The 27763-nt window shown below is 37.7% G+C and overlaps 1 protein-coding gene and 1 long non-coding RNA gene across 12 annotated transcripts in view; one reads left to right on the top strand and one right to left on the bottom strand.

Moving 5' to 3' along the window:
• Nucleotides 1–27763, bottom strand: part of LOC143229871 (single-stranded DNA-binding protein 3-like) — a 258681-nt gene that overhangs the window by 56750 nt on the left and 174168 nt on the right. For all 11 annotated transcript variants that reach the window (XR_013016106.1, XR_013016118.1, XR_013016107.1 and 8 more), the window contains one exon: nucleotides 5320–5391. Coding sequence is in view for 8 of the 11 variants with exons in the window: in XM_076462733.1 (XP_076318848.1) it covers nucleotides 5320–5391 (72 nt within the window). In the remaining 3 variants the exon portion in view is untranslated. The remainder of the gene's footprint in view (nucleotides 1–5319; nucleotides 5392–27763) is intronic.
• LOC143229927 (uncharacterized) overlaps nucleotides 23859–27763 on the top strand; it is a 58101-nt gene continuing 54196 nt past the window's right edge. The window contains exon 1 of the long non-coding RNA XR_013016129.1: nucleotides 23859–24385. This is a non-coding gene — a long non-coding RNA (uncharacterized LOC143229927). The remainder of the gene's footprint in view (nucleotides 24386–27763) is intronic.

Raw genomic sequence — 27763 nt, 5'->3', positions numbered from 1 at the left:
GTAAAAGAAACTAGTCACTCGTGAGAAAGACAAGGACTGGTAAAAGAAACTAGTCACTCGTGAGAAAGACAAGGACTGGTAAAAGAAACTAGTCACTCGTGAGAAAGACAAGGACTGGTAAAAGAAACTAGCCACTCGTGAGAAAGACAAGGACTGGTAAAAGAAACTAGCCACTCGTGAGAAAGACAAGGACTGGTAAAAGAAACTAGCCACTCGTGAGAAAGACAAGGACTGGTAAAAGAAACTAGTCACTCGTGAGAAAGACAAGGACTGGTAAAAGAAACTAGCCACTCGTGAGAAAGACAAGGACTGGTAAAAGAAACTAGCCACTCGTGAGAAAGACAAGGACTGGTAAAAGAAACTAGTCACTCGTGAGAAAGACAAGGACTGGTAAAAGAAACTAGCCACTCGTGAGAAAGACAAGGACTGGTAAAAGAAACTAGCCACTCGTGAGAAAGACAAGGACTGGTAAAAGAAACTAGCCACTCGTGAGAAAGACAAGGACTGGTAAAAGAAACTAGTCACTCGTGAGAAAGACAAGGACTGGTAAAAGAAACTAGTCACTCGTGAGAAAGACAAGGACTGGTAAAAGAAACTAGTCACTCGTGAGAAAGACAAGGACTGGTAAAAGAAACTAGCCACTCGTGAGAAAGACAAGGACTGGTAAAAGAAACTAGCCACTCGTGAGAAAGACAAGGACTGGTAAAAGAAACTAGTCACTCGTGAGAAAGACAAGGACTGGTAAAAGAAACTAGCCACTCGTGAGAAAGACAAGGACTGGTAAAAGAAACTAGTCACTCGTGAGAAAGACAAGGACTGGTAAAAGAAACTAGTCACTCGTGAGAAAGACAAGGACTGGTAAAAGAAACTAGCCACTCGTGAGAAAGACAAGGACTGGTAAAAGAAACTAGCCACTCGTGAGAAAGACAAGGACTGGTAAAAGAAACTAGCCACTCGTGAGAAAGACAAGGACTGGTAAAAGAAACTAGCCAATCGTGAGAACAAGGAATGATAAAAGAAACTAGCCACACGTGAGAAAGACAAGGACTGGTAAAAGAAACTAGCCACTCGTGAGAAAGACAAGGACTGGTAAAAGAAACTAGCCACTCGTGAGAAAGACAAGGACTGGTAAAAGAAACTAGTCACTCGTGAGAAAGACAACGACTCATAAAAGAAACTAGCCACTCGTGAGAAAGACAAGGACTGGTAAAAGAAACTAGCCACTCGTGAGAAAGACAAGGACTGGTAAAAGAAACTAGCCACTCGTGAGAAAGACAAGGACTGGTAAAAGAAACTAGCCACTCGTGAGAAAGACAAGGACTGGTAAAAGAAACTAGTCACTCGTGAGAAAGACAAGGACTGGTAAAAGAAACTAGCCACTCGTGAGAAAGACAAGGACTGGTAAAAGAAACTAGCCACTCGTGAGAAAGACAAGGACTGGTAAAAGAAACTAGTCACTCGTGAGAAAGACAAGGACTGGTAAAAGAAACTAGTCACTCGTGAGAAAGACAAGGACTGGTAAAAGAAACTAGCCACTCGTGAGAAAGACAAGGACTGGTAAAAGAAACTAGCCACTCGTGAGAAAGACAAGGACTGGTAAAAGAAACTAGTCACTCGTGAGAAAGACAAGGACTGGTAAAAGAAACTAGTCACTCGTGAGAAAGACAAGGACTGGTAAAAGAAACTAGCCACTCGTGAGAAAGACAAGGACTGGTAAAAGAAACTAGCCACTCGTGAGAAAGACAAGGACTGGTAAAAGAAACTAGCCACTCGTGAGAAAGACAAGGACTGGTAAAAGAAACTAGCCACTCGTGAGAAAGACAAGGACTGGTAAAAGAAACTAGCCAATCGTGAGAACAAGGAATGATAAAAGAAACTAGCCACACGTGACAAAGACTCAAAAGAAACTAGTCACTCGTGAGAAAAAAGACTGATAATAGAAATTAGCCACACGTGACAAAGACAACGACTCATAAAAGAAACTAGTCACACGTGAGAAAGACAAGGACTGGTAAAAGAAACTAGCCACTCGTGAGAAAGACAAGGACTGGTAAAAGAAACTAGCCACTCGTGAGAAAGACAAGGACTGGTAAAAGAAACTAGCCACTCGTGAGAAAGACAAGGACTGATAAAAGAAACTAGCCACTCGTGAGAAAGACAAGGACTGGTAAAAGAAACTAGCCAATCGTGAGAACAAGGAATGATAAAAGAAACTAGCCACACGTGACAAAGACTCAAAAGAAACTAGTCACTCGTGAGAAAAAAGACTGATAATAGAAATTAGCCACACGTGACAAAGACAACGACTCATAAAAGAAACTAGCCACTCGTGAGAAAGACAAGGACTGGTAAAAGAAACTAGCCACTCGTGAGAAAGACAAGGACTGGTAAAAGAAACTAGTCACTCGTGAGAAAGACAAGGACTGGTAAAAGAAACTAGCCACTCGTGAGAAAGACAAGGACTGGTAAAAGAAACTAGTCACTCGTGAGAAAGACAAGGACTGGTAAAAGAAACTAGCCAAGAAACTAGCCACTCGTGAGAAAGACAAGGACTGGTAAAAGAAACTAGCCACTCGTGAGAACAAGGAATGATAAAAGAAACTAGCCACACGTGACAAAGACTCAAAAGAAACTAGTCACTCGTGAGAAAAAAGACTGATAATAGAAATTAGCCACACGTGACAAAGACAAGGACTCATAAAAGAAACTAGCCACACGTGAGAAAGACAAGGACTGGTAAAAGAAACTAGCCACTCGTGAGAAAGACAAGGACTGGTAAAAGACTAACTAGCAAGGACTGGTAAAAGAAACTAGCCACTCGTGAGAAAGACAAGGACTGGTAAAAGAAACTAGCCACTCGTGAGAAAGACAAGGACTGGTAAAAGAAACTAGCCACTCGTGAGAAAGACAAGGACTGGTAAAAGAAACTAGTCACTCGTGAGAACAAGGAATGATAAAAGAAACTAGCCACACGTGACAAAGACTCAAAAGAAACTAGTCACTCGTGAGAAAAAAGACTGATAATAGAAATTAGCCACACGTGACAAAGACAACGACTCATAAAAGAAACTAGTCACACGTGAGAAAGACAAGGACTGGTAAAAGAAACTAGCCAATCGTGAGAACAAGGAATGATAAAAGAAACTAGCCACACGTGACAAAGACTCAAAAGAAACTAGTCACTCGTGAGAAAAAAGACTGATAATAGAAATTAGCCACACGTGACAAAGACAAGGACCATTAAAAGAAACTGGCCACTCGTGAGAAAGACAAGAACTGATAAAAGAAACTAGCCACATGTGAGAAAAACAAGGACTGATAAAAGAAACTAGCCACAGGCGAGAAAAGCAAGGACTGATAAAAGAAACTAGCTACATGTGAGAAAAACAAGGATTGTAAAAATAACAAAGTCAGTCGTCACACAGACAAGGTCAAATAGAAGAAAGTAATCAATCGAAATACAGACTGGAACTATTTATTATAAACGGTTGTGACTGAGACAATGTCTTTGTGACGTCAAATGGTCACGATAGGCACAAGCAGTAAGAAGGAAAAAAAAAACAACAAAGAAAAACTAAGTGTTCCATTTATGTTTGATCGTTCTCTTCGTTAAACAGAAAATGTTGATAAAGCTTTTCCTCACTGTCTGTCTCTTTGTGTGAAATGCTTTACAACACGTGTTAGCAGTAGTCTGTTTCCCAAGTGTGGTATAGCGCAAACCAACGTATTCATTGATCCAATGCACTGCTGAGAAACATCTTTATTTTGAATGTTCATTTCAAAAAGTAAATGATTATTATATTACTGATTGTTATATGTACACTGTTATGAATAGTTCAAATAATGCTGTGAACACGATTATAATGAAATTGAGTTTTGTTAGTAAACAGTCATGAGAAATATTGTGTATTATGTTATGTGGTTACGACACAGTTATCCACTGAGTGTGTGCAGTCACGTGAACTTCATTTCGTTTAGTATGAAGTGAGCCATACACACACACACATTAGAAACAAAAATAGGTTTCCTCTCTGTCTGAAATACTATATATTTCGTACTTTTCTGTGGGTTATTGTGAAGCTTTACCCAAAGAATAAGACCAGTAGGTACTGGACAGAAAAGAATGATATGAATTGAATAGAAAAAATACATATGTGAAAGACATATATAACTTTTACTTACATTTGTAAGAAACAAACAAATCTTTGTCAAAGAGCATCTTAATACACAATATTACACAGTTTTTCTTTCTAAAGAAATTCTACACGCGGGAGATACTAGAGCGGTAATATCTGTCTCTCTCTCCTGGAACGGTTTGAATGCATGTTTGTTACAGAGTATGTAAACTATCTCCGTCCTGAACTACAAATATGCGCCGAAACTTAAAAAAAACGAGCTGCAAAACTAGGACGAACGTCCTTTTGTAGGTTTTAAATGCACGCAACCCCCCCCCTTTTTTTAGATATTTATTTCAAGCACTAGCCTAACCTAATTCAAGATGCACCATAACGGCTATAATGGATTCTACACTAGAAGAAAACAGTTTCTACTATTTACAGCTTACTGATTTTACTTCCCTTTCACAGAATGCTACACCAGGAAAAACATCGTTTCTACTATTTAGAGCTTACTGACTTCACTTCTCTTTCGCTGAATGCTACACTACGAATAAATATCATTTCTAACCATTTATTGATTATTTACTGATTTACTGGTGCTCCATAAACGTGCATACCGTGTTGGCCCGATTATAAGACGATCTCGAATATAAGGCGGCTCATTTTTTTTCAGAAACCATGGGAAATAAAAATAAATGTCACAACTTTCTTTTTTAGGTCCACAAAATCAACAGTAAAACTAAACACTCTGAAGGTGGATTAGCTGTAAGGATTAATAACTACCAAAAGCGAAATGGACAGTATATATAGATCGAAGCTATCTGGACATTTTAGGAATGTGATAGGGTAGGGACAAGGGGCCTGTGATCATACGCGATTATAAGGCAACTATAAATTTTACAGCTTAATTATTATTCAAAAAATCATCGCCTAATAATCGAGTACATACGATATAAGTGAACTCACTCACTACTTTCTAACTAACATGCATGTAAAAAACAAGTTTCACCAAACATGGAAAATCAATCTACTTTACCACCTACCTTATCCTTCCTTTTATAAAAACAAAACAGATGTTACTAATTATATTTCAATGAAATCACAGATAAACAAAAACGAGATTTAAAAAAAAAACAACTCATCAGTAATCAGAGATTAATTATATTTTCTTTATTTAACTGTAGATTTAAGATCTACTTACGTTAAAATCCACCTGTTGCGGCATCCGTACTCCTGGTCTCGGCCCGCCTGGATACCGTGGTGACATAAACGCCTAGAAACAATAACAAACAATGCTATATTTAGCTGCAAAGATACTCTCAATGTATATAACAAATAATGTCTTTAGAGTTTAGACAAACATACATGAAACAAATAGTGGAATTATTTATGCAAAAAACACAATGATGGAAGAAAAAGGGTAAATAACATTTCGGACAATGAAAACGTTATAAAATACGGGCTCCCCCCTAGTCAGTGACGTTTCGCTGTTTCTGTTAAAATAAATAATAGAACATAAACATATAACAAGAAGAAAAACTGTAAAAATGCATTCTGCCCTCTTGTTATTATTGTTGTCGTGTGAGAAGGAGGCTGTCCTGTTGAGTGTGTGTGGGAAAAACAGACCACAATACACACACAAAATACATTTGTTGCAGATAAACACTATTATTAACTTAATTTCCAGCTATAACAATTAAGGAATTTTATTACCGTTGGTTAGGGGGAGGATTCCCCTTAAATTCACCTCTGGATTATTTGATGTTTTTATATCCAGTTGATAACCTTTGGTGAGAAACTATTACGTACCTTTAAAATTGAATCATTTCAGAGAAACCTCTAAAAATCTCGAAGGATACAATCAAACTCCAGCGGCATAGCGGTATATGTCTAAGGACTCACAGCGCTAGAAACCGAGTTTCGATACCCGTGATGGGCAGAGCAAGGTAGCCTATTGTGTAACTTTGTGCTTAATTGAAATCAACTGAACACTTCGAGCCACATCACACGAGTTACTAAATAAAATGCTACCCCCACTCCAGAAAAATTCTGTAAGAAACCCCCTGGAATAAAGTTTGTTTGTTTGTTTGTTTGTTTGGGAATTTCGCACAAAGCTACTCGAGGGCTATTTGTGCTAGCCGTCCCTAATTTAGCAGTGTAAGACTAGAGGGAAGGCAGCTAGTCATCACCACCCACCGCCAACTCTTGGGCTACTCTTTTACCAACGAATAGTGGGATTGACCGTCACATTATACACCCCCACGGCTGGGAGGGCGAGCATGTTTAGCGCGACGCGGGCGCGAACCCGCGACCCTCGGATTACGAGTCGCACGCCTTACGCGCTAGGCCATGCCGGGCCTGACTGGAATAAAGAATATCAATTGTTTTAAACCAATAAAGTAGATACATTATTGAACACAAGCATTTGTCGCTAGTAAAACCACTTACATTCACGTCTGCCGTTTCAAAAAATACACTTTCAAATCGAAATCGTTTTTCAAAATAATAACTTCTTGTGGTATACAGAACAATATACAGATTTGTTAATTACAAGCTAAAATAATACTAATGTTTTAGCGGTTCGAACGGTTCCAGGCGTTTAGGTAGCTGTTATTCCAGTCGAATGAGAAGTTTGTTACCAATAAACGCACATAAGGACAAAGCGCGAGTTTGGGAGAGTTTGATTGCTATTTAATTTCGCGTAAAGCTACCTGTCCATAATTTAGCAATGTAAGACTAAAAGGAAGGCAGTTAGCTAGTCATCATCACCCATCAACAACTCTTTGGCTACTCTTTTACTAACGAATAGTGTGACTGACCGTACATTATAACGCCCTCACGGCTGAAAGGGCGAGCATGTTTGGTGCGATGGGGATTCGAACCCGCGACCCTCAGATTACGAGTCGAACGCCTTAACCCACCAGACCATACCAGACCGCGTTAGGGAGAGTGGTTTGGTTTGTTATGAATGTATGAATGTCGCGCAAAGCTGTTCGAGGACTATCTGTGCTACCTGTCTCTAATTCAGAGATGACAGACTAGGGGAAGGAATCTAGTCAATACCACACAACGCCATTTTTTGGACTACTCTAATTAAATAGTGAGATTGACTGTCACATTTTAATGTCTCCACAGCCAAAAGGACGAGTGTGATCGTTGATGAAGTTCGAACCATCGATCAGCAGATTACGAGTCAAACGTCCTAAGCACTAGTTCATGTTGCAAAAATGAGACGTGCTTTGGACATGATATCCTTTCTCCAGAATCTTCTGCAATGTAAACAACACTGCAGGGATACTGTCAGGTTGCACGGTCGTCAGAGAGAGCACAATCGGAATTGGTTACAAAGACTGTAACGACGCACTGTTGCTCCAAAATCGTTATTTTGTATAACGTCCTCAACCCTTTGTAGAGTGATTTGATCTTTGCGATAGTCGTTCTTAATTTAGCAGTGTAAGACGAGAGGGAAGGCAGGTAGTCATCCACACACACCGCCAACTCTTTTATCAACGAATGGCATGACTGATCGTCACCTTATGACGCCCTCACGGCTAAAAGCAAATATCTGTAGAAACAATGACCATCAGACTAAACACAGTCAACGATGACGAAATTGGTTTCAAAGGTAAAGGAATCACCAATAAATCGTTCTTTCTACCTCCAGAAACCAAGTTAACAAAGCATAAGTTGCTCTTAAACAAAAGTTTGTTACAATTTCACTAATACGAATAACAATTAGGTGGACACCATCAGATGTTATCAAAGTGAAAGAAAGCGAAGTACATGTTATTTAAAACTAAAATAATAATGTAATAAGAAAGTAGGAAGTCTGAAAAGAACAACAACCAAAAGGTTTTAACTGGTGTAACGGAAGGAGAAATATATAGTCAACGTTTTAACCATAATGGTCGTTTGACCATTTGTTTGTTTTCCTTATACCCTACTTATCCATTTGTTCGTTTTCCTTATATCCCACTTATCCATCTGTTCGTTTTCCTTATATCCCACTTATCCATCTGTTCGTTTTCCTTATATCCTACTTATCCATCTGTTCGTTTTCCTTATATCTTACTTATCCATTTGTTCGTTTTCCTTATATCCTACTTATCCATTTGTTCGTTTTCCTTATATCCTACTTATCCATCTGTTCGTCTTCCTTAAACCCTACTTATCCATTTCTATAGACATCAAGATCTTATCACAGGTACAACTGTCAGTTTATCAGGAGTAGATAAACATATTATGTTTTAACGTTGAAACACTTTGTGTGTGTGTGAAATAAAATATGGATTTTTACAAACGTATACTAAAAACAGGAATTGTTTCTAGTGAAGAAGGTAGCCACAATCATATTAAAACATGTGAATTAAGAGTTATATCTAGACGGAATAAAGTTTCATATTGGAAAGAGATCTGTTTTAAAGGAATGTACGGTTACTTCAAAATAATCACATTTGTTTCACAGGTTGATTTCTGGTCATCAATTACATTCTCTTGCTATCGAGACCTCACATCAAAGCCCACGTGCTCCATATAGCTACCCCGATATATACCGTCACGCCCTCTACCTTAAGGCTTCAGGGAAACATACATCACTCGTGTGCCTGTGGACTGAGAAGAAAATGACACAATCAGATGTTAGTTACTAGTGTATCTCATAGGAGTAGAGGGGGGGAGGTACGCTAGATATGCCACGCCTTTCCACCACACAAAGCTGCTTCTGTCCGTAAATATAATAAAGATAGACAGAGGGGGCATTTGTGAATGTTACATTCTTTAATCAACCGATATTTATTAAATATTACAGGTTTACTTTGTGTATCAATCACACCTCACCTAGCAACAAACACAACGAACAGTGAGTTCAATATTTAGAATATACACGTGTGGAAACGTGAACACAATGTTTTTCAGATAAGCCTTGTTTTACTCGCGTACGTCGATTTGTAATGCCGTTACTATGAGAAACAAAAACATTACAACGCTTCATTTAATTCGTACATTCAACATTCAAGGTACGTACAGCTGTGAAGAAACCAAACACCAGTTTCACATCAGCTTTTTATAATGCCAGTACCTCCACCGGTCGAGTCCAACGATGTTTTAATTCACAAATGTTCTGTTTTTGGAGTAAAAAAATTGAAAATAAAGGAGGGTTGGGGGGGCTAGTGGAAACTTCGTATAATTGATGATGCGACAACTTTATAAACGTTTGTTAGTACGAACAGAACGTAACCTATCAATGCATCTCCCCCCACACACTCAAACAGATACTGTATATACAAAATAAAACTGTTAGAAACTTACGGTATTTTTTCTCGTCTCCATAGTAACTAGCGTTGGTTCAATTTGTAACTAAACAGAGTAACGGAGAGTCCAGAGGGAAATATATATATATATATAATTTAAATATAAAGTTCCACTCCAAACAGAAATTTACATTTAAATATAAGTTGAGTTAAAAAATGTATTTCTATTTTAGCGACATACAATTCCGCGCTGAACAATCGATGAAAGACACGTTCAGTTTATCACTGGTTTCAAAAGGAACATTCCAAGCACTGCAGTATACACGTTCCACCTCTCTACATCTATCATAAACTACAGCTTCAAACGTAGCATGCTGTATTAAATAATTTACTTTCAAAAGGGCAATTTATCCTTTCGCACTTAAATTGCGGTAAGTCGAGTGCTTCAAGGCAACAGAGAAAGTACTGAAACTGTTATCCCAAAAGTCTCGAGAAATGACGAATATTTTGATTAACACAAACGCGAACAGCTTCAACTGATTATATTTCTTGTTTAGACAAACTTCTTTAAGATACAAAAATCAAAACGCAGACAAACAATCGCTTCTTGTTCCATTTTACTCGTAACCAGTACATTATACCATTTTATTACATTTTTCCTGAAAAAAACAACATTTGTACTCGAATCTGATTAATACTTGAAAAATCATGTTTACCTCTTATTAATTTCTAGCACATGAATCTGAACATGTGTACGAGTGACTTATTCTGAAGTAAGTGTATGGACAAATACAGTGTGTCAACTTGAAAGTGGTATACGAATACAGTTAATCTTGCAAAAAAAACCACAAATAAACAGTCACATCTTACAGGTTTATTAGTAGAATTTCGTGCAAAGCTATACGGCTATCTGTGCTAGTCCATATTTTAAATTGATGGTGTAGAGACAAGGCAGCTAGTCAACAACACTAACCGCAAACTCTCAGACTACTCTTATACGACCAAATAGTGGAATTTGATCTTCACTCTTATAACACATCTATGGTACCTGAGTGCGATATTTTCAGATGCTTGTTTGTTTTTCCTGGTAATGGTACAAGAGCCAAGGTCTACAGGCCCAGCACACAATGTGGTAACGTTCAACCATATCTGATGGGATATGGAAAAATAGCTGACTTGGAGGAGCGGACAATGTTTTTGTACATATTTCTTTAAAACAAAATTCGCAGTATAAGACGCGAAAAACGGATTTTACAGAGACGGGAAAGACGGTAAAATAAGATACTTATTTCTTACAAAAAAAAAACAGATTTGGGTCGGGGCTTTATAATCAGTGTGGGGAAAGCAATACTCAATCGAACTGGCTTATAAAATGTCACTATATAAACATATTAAAATGTATTAAGACACACAATAGTGTCTTGTGGGGAAAAAATAAAAACTGGCAGGACACAACTTAGGACACAATAGTAAGTAAAACCACAGACACACAAAATGATGCCTGGTTAACTAATGAATAAATAAATATAAGTGTAGCTACCAGTTTGGACTCAACTTGGTTTCATTCAAGTCACACACTCAATCCTTTTTTCAGTCATACTTTTTTACCACACCTAAGGTGTGTCTGATTAGATATTAATCACAAAGATTCTTAACTTAGGTTGGTCTTACCAACGCCAGGATGACCAAATTCATAACATATGTCAGATAGAGGGCTTTTTTTTTCTTTTTTTTTTGTCTACATACAAGTTTGTTCTTGTTAAGAACGAAACCATACAATGGGGTATCTTATGCCATACTGTGCTCACCACGGATATTGAAACTCTGTTTTTAAATTTATAAGCCTCCAGACGTACTGCTGAACTAGTGGGTGACTTTCTTGGGCTTCAACGTAGAGACGATCTTACACAGTCAGTCAAAATATATATACACGCACAAACAAACAATATCTGTATTACTCGCACGTTCCGCGCGGTTGTCGTAAATCCCGCGAACTCGGACGTGGATTGAAGATGATGACAGACACAAAATTTACGAAATCCGAGATTTTCTGTTTCTAGAATTATCGGAAGGGTTTAAGGTAACTGGCGAAAAAAAAATGTGACTGCACATGCGTTAAACAATATATCGTCAATTTCTCATCACAGAGAGTGAGTGACGTAATAGTAATGATAGGGGAGCTCCACCTGACGGACAGTTAAAGGAAAGACAAAGGGATGGGGTAGGGGTTAATGTTTATGATTCGCTATTTAAATTTAATGTGGAAGCTGGAGAGAATCAGAAAGAGAGACGAAAGTTAAAAGACGGTCTTGAAAAATACTTATTTTTCACTGGTTTCGATTTACTCCCATCATACTTTGTCTCTACTGCAATAAAACACTGTTCGAACTGCCACACAAATTGTAGAACACTTCCCTGTAAGGAGGGTTAACTTTCGACAAGGTTCTACCCCTCCCATCTCTAAAGAAAAGCTCATATTCATTACTTCAAACCATTTTGTTTCATCTGATGTCACGAGATAATTAATATCACGATAAACAAACAAAATACAAATCCACGTGTTATCGACTTCTCTCTGAAACTTCAACTGTGAGAGTATTATCAAATGTACAGCCGGTTCTTTAACAGAGAACCAACTTTCTAGATTTTTGTGATACTTTATATACATTAAATCAATACAATATGCTTTGCTCAAATCTTTAACCGTCCGCGTACGAAAGCTGACACAAAGCCCTAGGGTCTTGACTTCACGAAATTGCCTTTATCGATCGACGAGGGTTTATTAAACAACACGCTCCACAATAGGCTATTTATTTCGTGCACCCCGCAGGGATCGAGCCCCGAATTTCAGCGACACAAGTCCTCAAGCTTGCTGCTGAGCCACAGGAGAAGGAGTACTCGACAGCGGTGGAAATCTTTGTGTTAACGACAACACCGCTTCCGATGATAAATCTTAACAGAATAAATCAATACTTCATTCTTTTATATATTAATACCACACTAGTTTGTAATAAAGTTAAAAATAAATTGGCTTGAATAGAAAAAATATGCTTTCCATATTATTACAGTCTACCGCAGGCATTGGTGCACTTCGTAATTGTTGTTTTTTGTGTGTAAAAATTATAGCTATGCTGTACTTAACCACTGATTTTGTGTATAAAAATTATAGCTATGCTGTACTTAACCACTGATTTTGTGTAAAAATTATAGCTATGCTGTACTTAACCACTGATTTTGTGTATAAAAATTATAGCTATGCTGTACTTAACCACTGATTTTGTATATAAAAATTATAGCTATGCTGTACTAACCACTGATTTTGTGTGTAAAAATTATAACTATGCTGTACTTAACCACTGATTTTGTGTGTAAAAATTATAGCTATGCTGTACTTAACCACTGATTTTGTGTGTGAAAATTATAGCTATGCTGTACTTAACCAGAGTTTAAGTGATATCTTGGCATCAATTGTTTATATTATAATAACAGTGGATCAAAGTTAAAGAGTACAACGAAACTATTCGTCTTCCCAGAAACGAGAAAAATCTAATAATAGATGGCACACAAGAGTTTGGGGTTTATGAAATGATATTTACAAGACAACCTTCATGAAGATCAGTATTGTACTTTGCGCTCAGATGGTTTCAATACATATGCTTCTCGTTTATGCATCTTAGAGATACTTCACTAGTTTCGTTTTCTTTGAATTTTCTATTGATCGAAATTACCGGGATTATTTATATAAATACATTCCCTTCCTCCTTTACGGTTTATCTATCAACGCTTCCCACAATTGGCCGGCCCCCCATTTACTCTTGACATACGTGTAGAAACCAAAGTGCGAGATGTTACATGTTACAGATGTTAACTCTGTAACAGTGAAGATAGAAAATTTGTGAAGTAAACGTGTGTATCTAAGTTTTTATATAAAATCCATGGTACGTTCACAAATATATCACTAGGGTTTACAGGAACTGGTACACGCATGTACAAGAATACCACGTGGTACTTACAATAACGAATCTATAAGGGTTAGTGACGGTTGTTTTTTTTTTAAGCTGTGATAATGTTATAATAAACTGTGAATATTTTTATCTTTTATACACCTATCTATCCTTGTTGTTTAATATACATATAATTACTTCATTTCCGAAGTTTAACGTTCTCACTTCCAGGTGTCATTCCACATAATTCATAAAATTATTTCTATTGGTTCCTCAATTGACCAATGTCACTTATATTTAACGTACCCATTTATACCTTATCGAAATGTATTCCTCAAAAACCTATTGTGCAGTGTAAGATCTATTTACGTAAGATTGTTTGTTTGTTTGTTTTTGGATTTCGCGCAAAGCTACACGAGAGCTATAGGCGCTAGCCGTCCCTAGTTTTGCAGTGTAAGACTAGAGGGAAGGCAGATAGTCATCACCACCCACTGCCAACTCTTGGGCTACCATTTTACCAACAAATAGCGGAACTGACTGTTATATTATAACGCCCTCACGGCTGAAAGGGCGAGCATGTTTAGTGTGGCCCTCAGATTATGAGTCGAGTGCCTTAACCACCTGGCCATTTACATAATAAGTTCATACAAAAGCCTGTTTTTTTTTATCGTCGTATGTTCGTCCAGTAGAGGGTAAAATAAGTCGAGATCAGTTAAGAAGCTATAATAATACACTGGCAATAATTTTCCCACATTAAATATTATTTTCCAACTCTTTTAAATTTCAGGCGCATATATTGTTTATATATCTATACAGTGCATGAATTAAACACGGAATCACTGAGACAATGACACGGATTAAATACCTGTGGTGTGGCAGAACGACCAAGTGTTCTTTTCTTCCTGTCATTCTCACAAATGCATATGTACATCAGACCTGGACTACATTACATATTAAATTGTCGCAGCAACGCCCCTCTAAGGCGTTCAACCAGAATCCGATGACAGGAGTTTACAAATGGGCGGCAGTTATTTAAGGACTGCTGAAATCACATAACGGCCACTTGTTATGTATGTAGCTATGTACTTAAGGAAAAAGTAACACACTATTAGTTACCTGTCAAGAGCAAATAATTATTCCCGTGACGAGTACAACGTGTTATTTCAGTCTTTACCAATACTTACATGACAAGCAATGAAGGTATAAAAAAAACACCTCAAAAAGACCATTAGTATGGATGAATACGTGTAACACGTTCATATTAGCTGACACTAATTATATTTAGATCGCACAGAACCAGCAGTTGATTTCTTGACATAATAAAGCCAACGATTTCAATCTTGTGTACTCCACAAATAATACACTTCGGAAGCTTACCGATTCACTCCACCAATCGAGAAGTGGAACAAAATCTAAAACAACCAATCATGTTTAGGCATTTTTAACCAATCATTGGACGGAATATTGAAAACAATCACGTGATTAGAGACCACCAGTGACAAACACTAGGTTCACAAACGAGTGGAAAAAAAAGAGAGAACAGACACGACAACAGAGTAAACATATATCACCGATAATCCTTTAAAACTTTCACGTCTATCGTATCACACTGTTCCTACGTGATCTGAAAATTCATAGTTTCTTCTTCAACATTAATTCAAAATTTCCCACTTTTATGTTTATCGGTATACTATATATCATGAGTGTATCGTGTATATCACATTCTGATCTCTAAATGACTGCCACAAAAAAATGTTTCCCAAAACAACGTAATAATGATGACTCCACGCCTCACAAACAGCGTAATAATGATGACTCAGCAGCATAATTATTCAAGAACATTAAACGATAACCAGTTTTGTTTTAATAAAAACTCAAATATTTTGATATACTAGATGTGTTTCGGTACGATTCACATAAGTGTTCTGTTTCAAGAGTAAATAAAACCAAATATTAAGAGAAAAAATATTTTTAATTTTTCAAGTTCATACGTTATCTTGTGCTGCAGTTTGCGGAGTTCAGAAATCTGCCTGTGTTACAAGGCACGAGGACGTTTTACTGACGTCACGACAGTAAAAATTGCGACGTTAAGCGTCCCTTATGTGACGTCATTTTAGTATCCACTGACTGACAGACAGACAACACACTACTTTCGGTCCTTTTTTCGTGGAAAACACAACGAAAAGAAACAATAGACTTGATTAAGTTTCTCCAAAAATCAGTTTTATGGGCCTTGTAATGCAGATGAATCGTTTCGTACTATATCATAATTTATGCGAAATAATACATGTTTATTCGATCATTCACTGTAACGCGTAGTTGTGGATATTCTTCGACAATGAACATGCGTGAAATCTAGTTGATGCCGTGTGAAAGTTTTACGTTACTTAGTTTTTTTTCATTTAACAAAAACACTACTCTTGTTTTTAATTTCATTTCAAGTACTACACTTAACAGTTTCTATAAACATTAATAGGCGCAATACAAGAACATATTGAAGTATTTTGGGCCATTTTTATGTTCTAGTTTGAGTAAGGTACTTTAGTGGTTTTTGTTTTGAATTTCGGCAGAGTTACACGAGGGCTATCTGAGCACTGATTTTCAATGCTTTGACATACAGATAATGAACACATGAACACAAAACGGCCGTAATTATAGAATACACGAAAAACTTGTAATTTTGATGGTATCCACGTTTTTGTTCCACTCGAACTATACGTGTTAAAAACAACTAGTATTATCCACACAAATGCAGCAAGTGAGAAAACATGCGACTTGTATATACATAGTTGATCAAAGTTCGATTTTGTTTGAACCTCAGAGCTGAGCTGTGTTTCCCGCTGGGCCAAAACTCCAAACTTTACTGAAGTTAGTCCTCAAATTTACCACTGTAACACAGGAGGGAGTGAGACATAGTTGAACAACTTTGTTTCTGGTATCTGCGCAAAGCTACATTAGGGCTATCTACGCAACTGGTCTCTGAGCTTGAACTGATATACTACATTGAAGGCAACCAGTTAACAGCATCAGTCGCCAGAACTTGAGATACTCTCTCTAGCTGGTATTTCACTATCACTCTTATACTGCACTGGTACTCCCAGAGTGCACTAATCAATTAGTCCACGCTTTATCAGCGTAGTTCAAATAAAAACAACAACAACACCAAAATGATGTACTGTAAAATTAAATATTCAAATAAAAAAACTAAAAATACATACACATACGAGTTTCCATACAGGTATAAAACGTATTTAAAAGATGCAAAAATATCCTCACATACCATCTGAATGCATAACTACGTCCCCCATCTTTCCTTTTCAGAGGGCCGGCATGGACAGGTGGTTAAAGCACTCGACTCGTATTCCAAAGGTTGCGGGTTCGAATCCCCGCCACAACAAACATGCTCGCTCTTTCAGCCGTGGGAGCGTTATTATGTGACGGTCAATCCCACTATTCGTTAGTAAAAGAATATCCCAAGAATTGGCGGTGGATGGTGATGACTAGTTGCCTTCCCTCTAGTCTTACACTGCTAAATTAGAGATGGCTAGCGCAGATAGCCCTCGTGTAGCTTTGCACGAAATTTAAAACAAACCAAAACGTTTTTCGGATTTCTGCCTACAAAACCAATTTTTACAAATATGTATTCAATAGAAGTTCAAATAAACTTGCTTACACTTCAGATTCAAACAACTTGTATTAAAAGCTTGATGAGATATTTTCGCGTTTTTATTTTTGGGTGTTCAACTCACACAAGTTAATATTCTAAAAATGATTTTACATTGGAAAAAAACACCTGTCACAAGTCGCGAAATCTATTAAAGATTTTTATTTTATTTCAGATCCGTTAGGTAAAGTACAACGGCAGTACAAACATGCAACTCTAACATACCAAAATGTTTCGTCTAAACCAATACCAAATATTGATTAAATAGGCCATTCAAATTACTTTCACATTAACTGCCAATTTTCTTAAATAGAAACCTTGTCAAAGACAGGGCGTCACACAGTTGAGAAGATTTATTGGATGCCTATAAGAGTTGCTACGTGTATGTGACGTGTAGCTGTATTGGAAAAAATAAAACTAACACACAGAAACACATTGGCGTTATGCAGTCAGTGGTGATAAACATTATCGTTTCTTGTATCGTCAGAGAAATTGAAACAAGAAAACGTACATAACTATCCGTATGTTATTATTGTTTTTTTTGGTTTTTTTAGAAACTGACGTTAAAATCAATTATGACATGACTGAATATTGGATATGTGTGTGCTTACAATACACTTCTTGTAGGAAACGGTCAGAGGAAGTTTGGATGTATCTGTGAGCGAGAATATATTCAATCTCTGTGGGTACGAGATTATACATTTGATGTGTTTCTTTACGGAGTTAATATTTGTTTTATCCATTGTTAATCTTCGAAAGAAGATAGATAAAGGAAATAACAGAACCACTAGCGGACGTATGACATTAAACAGTAGTTGTAATTAAGTTTACAGGCACAGTCACCGGTATATCGAAATAAGGTATTCTTAGCAATACAGTAAACAGTTCAAAATTACAATTTCCGCACGAGACACATCCTGAATGAGAATACAGGTATCGATTTTCTGCTTGTTTGAAACTCTTGTCCAATCGCATGTCTGTGCTACCAAGAAAAACGATATTGGTTACGCCCTAATTCTTGTTTGTACAAACACAGACACAGACGTATGGTTAGACGAGAAATAATAAACCGATTTGCTGAAGGGATCAATTTCACGTTTCAAATTATGTTTCAAACCGATGTGTCCGGGATAAGAAATGACACATATCGAAAAAGCCAATTTCACTGTTTTTAGTGTGTACGCGAACTACACTACAGGAGAGAGGTTTATTTCAAGTGCCGTGAAAGCTCTTTGAAAAGATGATTTCGCGTAGACTTTTCTTTAACTTTGAAGAACTTAAATTAATTTCTTGCTCGGAAGGAAAAGATATTTCAAAACGATGAAAGAGACGAAATATTTTTATGTCAAATGTTAATTTTTATGACATTTTAATCGATACAAAAGTTTTTCTACCTTCGAAACAAATCTAAGAAAAAATTACACAAGACTTATTCAATAACAAGCAACGTTGCAACCCAGCTAATACATAACTGTTTATAATACGTGTGCTCAGTTGATTACAACCTTAACACAAGTTTTGGTTTGGAATAACGTGCAAACTACACGAAAGTTATCTGCGCTAGCCGTCCCTAATTTAGCAGTGTAAGACTAGAGGAAAGGCAGCTAATCATCACCACCCACCGCCAACTCTTGGGCTACTTTTTTACCAATTAATAGTGGGATTGACCGTGACATTATAACGCCACACGGCTGAAACGACGAGCATGTTTGGTGCGACGGAGATTTGAACCCGTGACTTAGTACAAGTTCAAGAATAAATAATACATTATACCGAGTACGTGAAAGTCTGTTACTTGGTTTTCTACAGCGAGTTGTTTAAGTGGAACTTAAGCAGAGCAACCATATTAGGTTTGAGAACTAATATATTAGACTGCAACTGTCTGTTGAATTAAAAACAGGAATACGACGTTTCGGCTTCGCTACTGAGACCTTCTTCAGGTCAGTCCTACTTTCAAAATCATAGCACTGTTCAATTGAGATTCACAATACGACCGTATTTACCTTTATAAAACACTAAAATAAGTAGTCACAGTGAAGGGAAGAAGACCTTGGTACAGAAGTCCAAATGTCTTCCCTTTTCCGTTCAGCAGGATTACAAGCTATTAAATAAAGTTATTAAACCTTTATACGTGGTTCCACGAGAGTTTTGTCTACATGTATCACAGGCTGTGGAAACAATTACGTATTAACAAAATTATTTATCACTAACAGACGCTAATGGTACTCATTTAAATTTGGTATTATTCCATTGGTGTGGATTTGAACTCTTTTTTTTTTTTGTAATTCACTTTATACGGTATTGTGTATTTACGTGTTATTTATAAGTTATTTTTGGATATAATTTTGTTTCAATTATTATGTAATCACCAATTGGTACTTCATAAGTAGCGGATCTAATGCATGAACTGTAAGTAGATGTATATATATATATTCTAATCTTTTGCCCCCTGATATACAGGATGTCCCGCGGCCATACAAAGAGCTGTAATACATGGTTTTGAAGAACATCCTATTTAACTGTTTTTTTTTTTTTTTTTTTTTTTCGGGCTTTCCCGCGAGAAAACAAGACACACTCATGAGATTATCGGTCTTGAAAGACACACAGCTTCAGTCAGTAACTTCTCCACTCGCATGAAAATACATTTTAACTCACCCCACTCGGCAGATAAATTTGATTGGACAGTTCGGTTTGCAAACCAGAAACAGCGGCCTGTAAAAGTAGGTCGCATCCCAATGAGTATTACTGTTAAACTACGTAAAAAAAAAATAATAATACTGAAATCCACTAAATATTACTGTTAAAATATGTAACAAATGCCGTAGTCCAATGAGTATTACTAAATATTAAAAAGAGCAATCGTTTGTTACTGCTAAACAATGTTAAAAAATAATATCGAGCTCTATCCAGTATTACTTTTACAATAAGTTAGTACCAGATCAGACAATACAACTTCAGATCTTTTCAGCATGTTATATTTCATGAAAAAGTATTCTATGATCCAGGAAACTTCGTACACGTTTGTTATGGACTTCATAAAAAACGATTAGAGGGTTATCTGCGCTAGCCCCCCCTGATTTATCAGTGATAGATTAGAGGGAAGGCAGTTAGTCAACATCACCCACCGCAAATTCTTGAGCTATTCTTTTACCAACGAATAGTGGGATTGACTCGGACTTTATAAGGCCCCCCAACGGCTAAAGGAACAAGCATGGTTAGTGAGACAGGGATTCGAACCCGCGACTCTCAGTTTACGAATCGAGCGCCCTCATTATGCCAGGACAGAGAGAAGGCAGCTGGTCAACATCACCCACCGTCAACTCTTGGTCTACTCTTTTATCAACGAATAGTGGGATTGGCCTTCGCAAACTGCCAGTTGAGCGCTCTAGCCAACAGGTTAACATTAACGTCTCGTTCACGTAGCTTTTAACTGCAGTTTAATAAGTGACAACGTTATGTGCATATCAGTGGTAGTTTTAAAATAGCAGTTCGAGAATCTAGGGCTGCAGCTATACAAATGAAGTCTGTTGGCTCGTAACTAGCTATGTGATGACTAGATAATTATTTGTTGTTCCTACTGCTGTTTGTTTTTTTAATTACACCCACACACATATATAATTAGTTGTTTTAACTCAAAAACAAAACGAAACAAAAGCAAATTAAACAAAAAACGCTGCATCAACTGAAAAGATCCCAGGGTACAAGCTACAATGTGGGATTATAAAATGTACCCTTGGTTTTGGAGGTGACTGCGGAAGTAGGACCCACAAAGTGGTGGGAATACACCGTCTGTCAGTTTTGTCTTTACCTCCATTCGCCAGTGTCACATAAGAAATAAAGAGTAGCAATAGACAGAGATTAGAAATAGAAATTAGGAGAGCGAGATGTGCATGCTCAAGCCCACGACATCCACATTTATAGCACCCTTCACTGACTGCAGATAGTTTTGTGGGAAGGTGACTGCTCTCCCAAGTGAAAAATTAACTGAAATAAAAATAAAAAATAAAGAAATAACATGCTATCTTAACTTCGTTAAAACGTAATTATTTTCACTAATATATATATATATATACATATACACACACAAGCTATGCTATTTTCAATATATTATTTTGCTTTGTTTAGAATTAAGCACAAAACTACACAATGGACTACCTATGCTTTGCCCATCACCAAATTAGCAAATACCTTTATGAAAACAACGAAACTGGCGCTAACGGGAGGTTTCCATTTGCAAAATAATATCAATACCGCACTCACAACCTATCTTTACTCTCATTGGCTGATTTATTTTTAGATTGACCTCGTTTAAATGTGGGCGTTTCCTATTCCCGCTATGCCGGGAATACGGCCTGAACGGATTAAGTTAGATTGGTGGACGTATTTGAGAGTTGTATAACATCAAAAACAAAGAATGGCTCAAGTTACAATGAGCTGACCATTCTGATACTTAAAACTGTCACTTGTGTTCTTTTTTTATGGTCAGATTTGTTTCATTTTCCTTTTTTTTTTCGATAAAGCAACGACAGCTCTGTACTGCGAAACATAATTTTGAACTGTCGACCAGGAGGAAGACGGCCACTCTTATAACACAGTTTAAAGTGCGGGAAATGACCAACCCGCACCCCAAATGAGGAAGTTTACAATTATATCTCATATTAACATACTATTAAAAAAGTTATCAAAACAGTTTTTAACTGTTTTTCTTGTTGACCTTTAACCTGAGATTTACCATATTCATCTATAATTTAGCAGTGAAGGACTAGAGGGAATGAAAGTAGTCATCATCACCTACCGCCAACTTTTGGGCTACTCTTTTACCGACGAAAAGTGAGATTGAAGATCACTTCATAGCAAATGCCCTTCCGGGCGAGCATGTTTGGCGAGAGGATTCGAAACTACAACCAGCAGATTGCGAGTCGAGCGCACCAACCACCAGGCCCACGTTGCTTTGTAGCGTGCTTTTACGTGTAAAGCTTACGTTGCTCTTGGGGCCGGCATGGCCAAGTGGTTCGTGCATTTGACTCGCAATCAGAGGGTCATGGGTTCGGATCCCCGTCCCACAAAATATGCTCGTACTTTCAGTCAGGGGGGTGTTATAATATGTCTAATATATCCCATTATTCGTTGCTAAAAGATAGTAGCCCAACAGTAACTCCACAAATATAGACATTTGTCACGACTAAAGCTCGCGTCAACACGTCACTGCATAGAGTTAGTCCAATCAAAAACAAATATGCTTTGATTCAAGTTTCTATGCAAGTTGATTACCAAACATATAATAAACAGCGCTTTGTGTGCGTGTGTAGAGTCAAACCTGATTTAGTGGACTCAAACGTCGTGCTGCGTTATTTCGATTGAAACCACCTCCTCTGGGCACAAATTTTGAACAATGCTACACTGGCTTTGAAACCTCTGGATCCTTCTGCTATAAGGTGGATTGGAATGTGATTATAGCCGAAATACACAACATCCATCTATCTACACGAATGGTCTCCACAATCACGCAACTTAGAAGCGAATACAGCAACAGTAATAACGTTCAGAAAAGGACGCCAATTGCCAACACCATGGGGAACATGAGGAGTGGCACTTGTTTCTATAGTACTCAGGGCACAGCCATTTTCATGGCCCTTGACAGAACTATGCGTTGTTATAACAACCTCTACCTAGAGGAGGCAAGATTATAACTGACGTTCAATCATGGTTAATCTCCTTGGTCTCCCACGGATGCACTGGATTAGAACGAGGCTAGAACTCTTTTTATCACATTGATTAATCTGTACTGGGAACACAAGTGGCCCTTGGCGTTCCTCTGATTTGAAAGATAGGGGCTTAAGTCATATCAGATGATTTACTCATCTGTGCACCACCTTTAAGGTTATCTATTCAACATGCTCGTCTCATAGAGCAAGCTAGGAGAGTACTGGGAAACCCCAGCAGCGCCACCTTCTGATTCTTCGCGTTTTTGTATAGGTGAGAAACGATGCTCGGGAAAAGTGGTTTTCAAACCCTAAGGTTTTCAGTAATCACCCAACAACATTAGCATCAACTACCCATGCTGGGGGAGGTAAGGGGAGACGACAACAAGAAACAAAATAAAGAACAACACTAAACAGTAACGTGTCCGAAAACAGCTGTGGACACATTTAAAATTGTCCAAACGTCTTGGAGGGGAATATTTTGAGGTTTACGATAATTCACCAACCTTACATTAGAATTAATACATGTTGATTGCGCATTGAATACATTTACAAAAGTTACTAAACATTTTTTTTTAAACGCAGCTACAAAATTATTGATTGGGAGTGTGCGTTCATTATTTCATATCCTCCGGTTTCCACCGCAAAAAAAAACAAATGTGTCAGTAGAATTACTTATATGAGTATGTACACAGAGGATTTGGAATGTGTCTTCCTGCCTGCTAAAACCACGTGACCACAGCAGCCTTATAAGCTAGCAAGTTTTTTGTGTAGCTTATATTTATCCGGTATTATATCTCGTGCACAGTGGGGGCTTGTTGCCCAGGCCTTATGCAGCTTGTCTTCAGCACCATACGAACATCTAAGAATTCCATTTGCAGCTATGATTGAAATTCTATAGCAAACAGCACTCAGAAAAGTGGGATTTACGAAGAAGCGCAAAAGAAGGTATTGAATCCAGATAACAGCTGTGTGTCTCTCAAACTATGCTGTTTTGCTGACAGCTGAAACAAAGTTGGCGTACATTTCGTGGAACTGTAATCTCACAAAAGCCTAGTACTTCTCCACGATATGAACAGATATAGCACAGTCTATGGGGAGAAAAACAGATTAAAATATAAAAAAAAGTTCAAGGATATATTAAACAAACTAAAAGTACATCTTTTCTAGTTACATTCTCCCATTAACTCAATCACGGTGTGCGAAGTTATTAGCGTATGCTTCTCATGCGTTATTCCTAGTTTTCTGATCCGTTATCTGTGATTAGTCATTTAGTTGTTGGGACGACCGCACCTCACCAGGTGCTAGAACACTAAGCGACTTTGATTACCCTGAAACACCGCCCTCTGACGGAGATCGACAGAGTTTTAATTTACCGCCGAGTTCGCTCCAGTCCACAGTAAGATGCACCAAGATGCAGTGCCGACGAGCGTGCGTAGCCGGACGAATACGCGTTCGCGAGTGTCAAATTTGTGCGTGTGTTTTTCGATTATTGTCAGTCCAATAAAACACTGTGGGTTTGCAGCACTTTGTCGGGTTGGATCTCTGCAGCACTGAGTAACAGTTTAAACGAGGAATTAGCTGTTTCTTCCAAGTGAAACGGTGATGAAGTTAAGTTTCTCTTACGATATTTATAACATTTTCATACCACACAGTTCTTCGTGGACGAGGCGCTGGTTCATTCAACCGCTTATACACTGAAAAGCAGGTAAGTTTGTTCTGAACTTTATTGGTTAGACTTATGGATAATATTTGCCAATAATAACCAGTATCAACACATATTCTAGAGCGACTGATCATTATCTCAAAGATATTAACCTCGGTTCCCGATACAAATTATTTATCTTTCTGTACCTATTCACCGGATGAAGTTTCACGTTTTTTAGTTATCCTGTACTTATATCAATATTTATTTATATAATTCACATTTTCTAAAACAACCCCCCCCCCGACTCCGACACAAATGACCCGGAATAGATAGGTGGTTAAAGCACTCGACTCGTAATCTGAGGGTTGCAGGATCGAATCCCCGTCACACCAAACACGCTCGCCCTTTCAGCCATAGGGGCGTTATAATGTTATGGTCAATCCTACTATTCATTAATAAAGGAGTAGCTCAAGAGTTGGCGGTGGGTGGTGATTACTAGCTGCCTTCTTTCTAGTCTTACACTGCTAAATTAGGGACGGTTAGCGCAGATAGCCCTGGTGTAGCTTTGCGCAAAATTCAAAACAAACCAAGCCGACACAAATACACTTAAGTAGCAGAAACTGCGCGTTAGTTAACGTCGACGTACCACGTACAGCGTTTCGATACGTACGCAACAAATCAGCTTTTAATACGTTAATCGTACATAATTGTAAAGGCATGGATTCGATTATTACGTCAGTCAGAGCTTTCTCTTTTAGTAAACTCGCGGTATCTTAAAATACAGTTTAATATAAGATTAACAGAGACGTAGACGTCCTACAAAGCAAGAAAGGAAAAACCTCCGGTGGACCAGCGGTAAGTCCAAGGACTAACTAACACTAAAATTCAGGGTTTGATTCCCCTCGTTACAGAGACAACATATAGCCCAATTTAGCTTTGCTTTCAAACAAACAAGAAAAAAGAAACTGTGGTTGAAACTTGTAAAATGTTTATAAAGATACTTGCTCACATCTACGTATTCAATCTAACATGTTTCGTTACAAGGCGAGAGTGTTTTCTTTCTGCGGCCTGACACGCCGAGATAGAGAGGAAACAGCGGTGCACACTTGATTTCACCAACCCCAACCCTGCTGCCTGACGGGATTTGGGTTTAATCAGGGGTGATATTAGTTTTCAGGCGATTGATTATGGAAAAACGGGGTCCGGCCACTCGATGCTAGCAAACAACGAGAACATATTCCTTAAACTTTTAGCGATACTGGTTCCATATACAGAAATTCTCTCTTTTGCCATCAATTTGCAGGTAACAGCATCAACAGCCTTTAAGAAATGTGGGAAAGTTTTTTTTCCATTTTGTTTCTGCCCCAAGTGTTACGGTAAATGTATTTTCAACAACAAATACATCAGGTCGCTCGCTATATAAATTGTAATTTCCTATTCTCGTGGATCTGCAGCGAACGGCGTGCAGCGAGAGGCGGGAGTGAACACGAGCACCACCACGTCAATAGAGCTCTAGTCCCAGGGGGTATATCTATTTTGGCAGCAACCTTACCACGAAACAACGTTGAGGATTTTTTTTTTTTTTTTTACGTGAAACCCCAATAACATATACAGTATTATAAAACTCGAACATGAATTTATAAATCACTCCGGGCAACCAAGGTAACTAGGTAGAAATGCTGCATCGTAACAATTCACTTCAACGTAAGACCCATCACTCATCTCGGTGGTAACGTTCAATTGAATTCAATTTTTCGTATTTATTTTGCAAAGTAATGTTAGTGACGTGGAGAAGAAAGGAGGGGCTAATGAAAAACGTAAGTTTTTATTAAACCATAAGAAGATGAATTTTTTTTTCTTCTAACAAACTGATTGTGTACATACGTCTTGATTGAACAAAGTGGTACATGTATTTTTATTCTTCTAACAAACTGTGTTAAATCCTAATCGAACAATGTGTTAGACGAAACAACGATCAAAAGATTCGTTAGCACGCACCAGTTGTTACCTGTATTCATCCACAGCACAATTTGAGAGAATGCTAGGATCAGTGCTTTTCATAACACTGTTACGATAGGCCTAACTCGGCAACACAAGCACGTATAAATCAGTAACGAGTTAGTTTACATAATTCGTACGATTAGTTTGTAATGGACTTAATCTCGTGTAAAAAAGAGGTTGATATAACATATCCGTAAAATTATTTACGAACACAAATCTTTTAATAAATTACGAACCACTGCTATCTTATAATTACTGTAAATAATATAACAGCACACCGTAAAACTGTTACCTTCTCTTAATTAGGCAAACTGGAAAAAAAATTAAAAGGTTGATACAAATGGCTGAAAATGCACCTCACTCATGATGAATGTGGTATTTTAATGAAAATGTTAATATGCAGAAAGATGTGCACATTTCTTGAGTTCCACCCACGTGCAGTTCACTACCACTTATCTCTAACACGTCGTATCTCTATACAATAAGAAGCAATATTAACCAGTCGCGCCAGACTGAAAAAAACAAAAAAACATTCTATTGTGCTTGTATTTGTTGTTCTCAGAAACATTAGGTCTTAATGCTAATCTTCTAACATGTACATTCAACATAATGGTTCCATTCACGTCGTGCAGTGGGTTTAAACTACAGCCCGAAGTGCAAAGTGAAGTTGAACGGCATATTTCAATAATGTATGTGTATGGGAAGTTAAATCTACCTATTTATACACGGACCAAATGTATGCGAGGTTTAAGATAACGGGGAAGTTTATTTATCATGCAAGTACAGGGTTGTGTACTAAGAGTTTTTACGAACTTACGTTATTATTATACGTCAGGGGAAAAGATTCTGGCGGTTACTACTTCACGATTACGATTAAGTTTTGACAATAAAATACATCCTTTCAGATACTCATGACCCAGCATGACCTCACGTCTGCGAACGTGTGTAAGTTATACTGTACATATAAATCATATTTACATGTATACTTTAAGAGCAACTTGTATGGGCTCAGTACGCTTTAAATTAAACAATTTTTTAGGGATGTTTACTCAGTACTTTAAGCTTTTAAACACGGACTTAAAAGATAGCCTGATACTGGAACGAAATCTAATATATACCCATCCCACGCTTAATGTCCAGGTACACACAGTAACAAATAGTAGAAGAAAGCTAATTAGATAAATTTTCACCAGATGTTGGTTTCAGTGTTGATCTGAATTTACGTGACAAACGTTTTGTTGAATATTCAGCGATAGGTGGGGCGCGGATTGGGTCTGCGTTTGAGCTCTGGGTTTTGGAGCTGGCGACCCGGGTTTGAATCCGAGAGATGTTTGTTTGCTTATTTTTTAATTTTGCGTAAAGCTACACGTGGTAAGGCAGCTAGTCATCATCGTCCACCGCCAACTCTTGGGCTACTCTTTTAACAACGAATAATGG

The sequence above is a fragment of the Tachypleus tridentatus genome, chromosome 1 (genome assembly GCF_004210375.1).
Source record: "Tachypleus tridentatus isolate NWPU-2018 chromosome 1, ASM421037v1, whole genome shotgun sequence".
In the NCBI taxonomy this organism is placed as follows: domain Eukaryota; kingdom Metazoa; phylum Arthropoda; class Merostomata; order Xiphosura; family Limulidae; genus Tachypleus; species Tachypleus tridentatus.
This window is presented reverse-complemented; position numbering and strand designations above follow the sequence as displayed.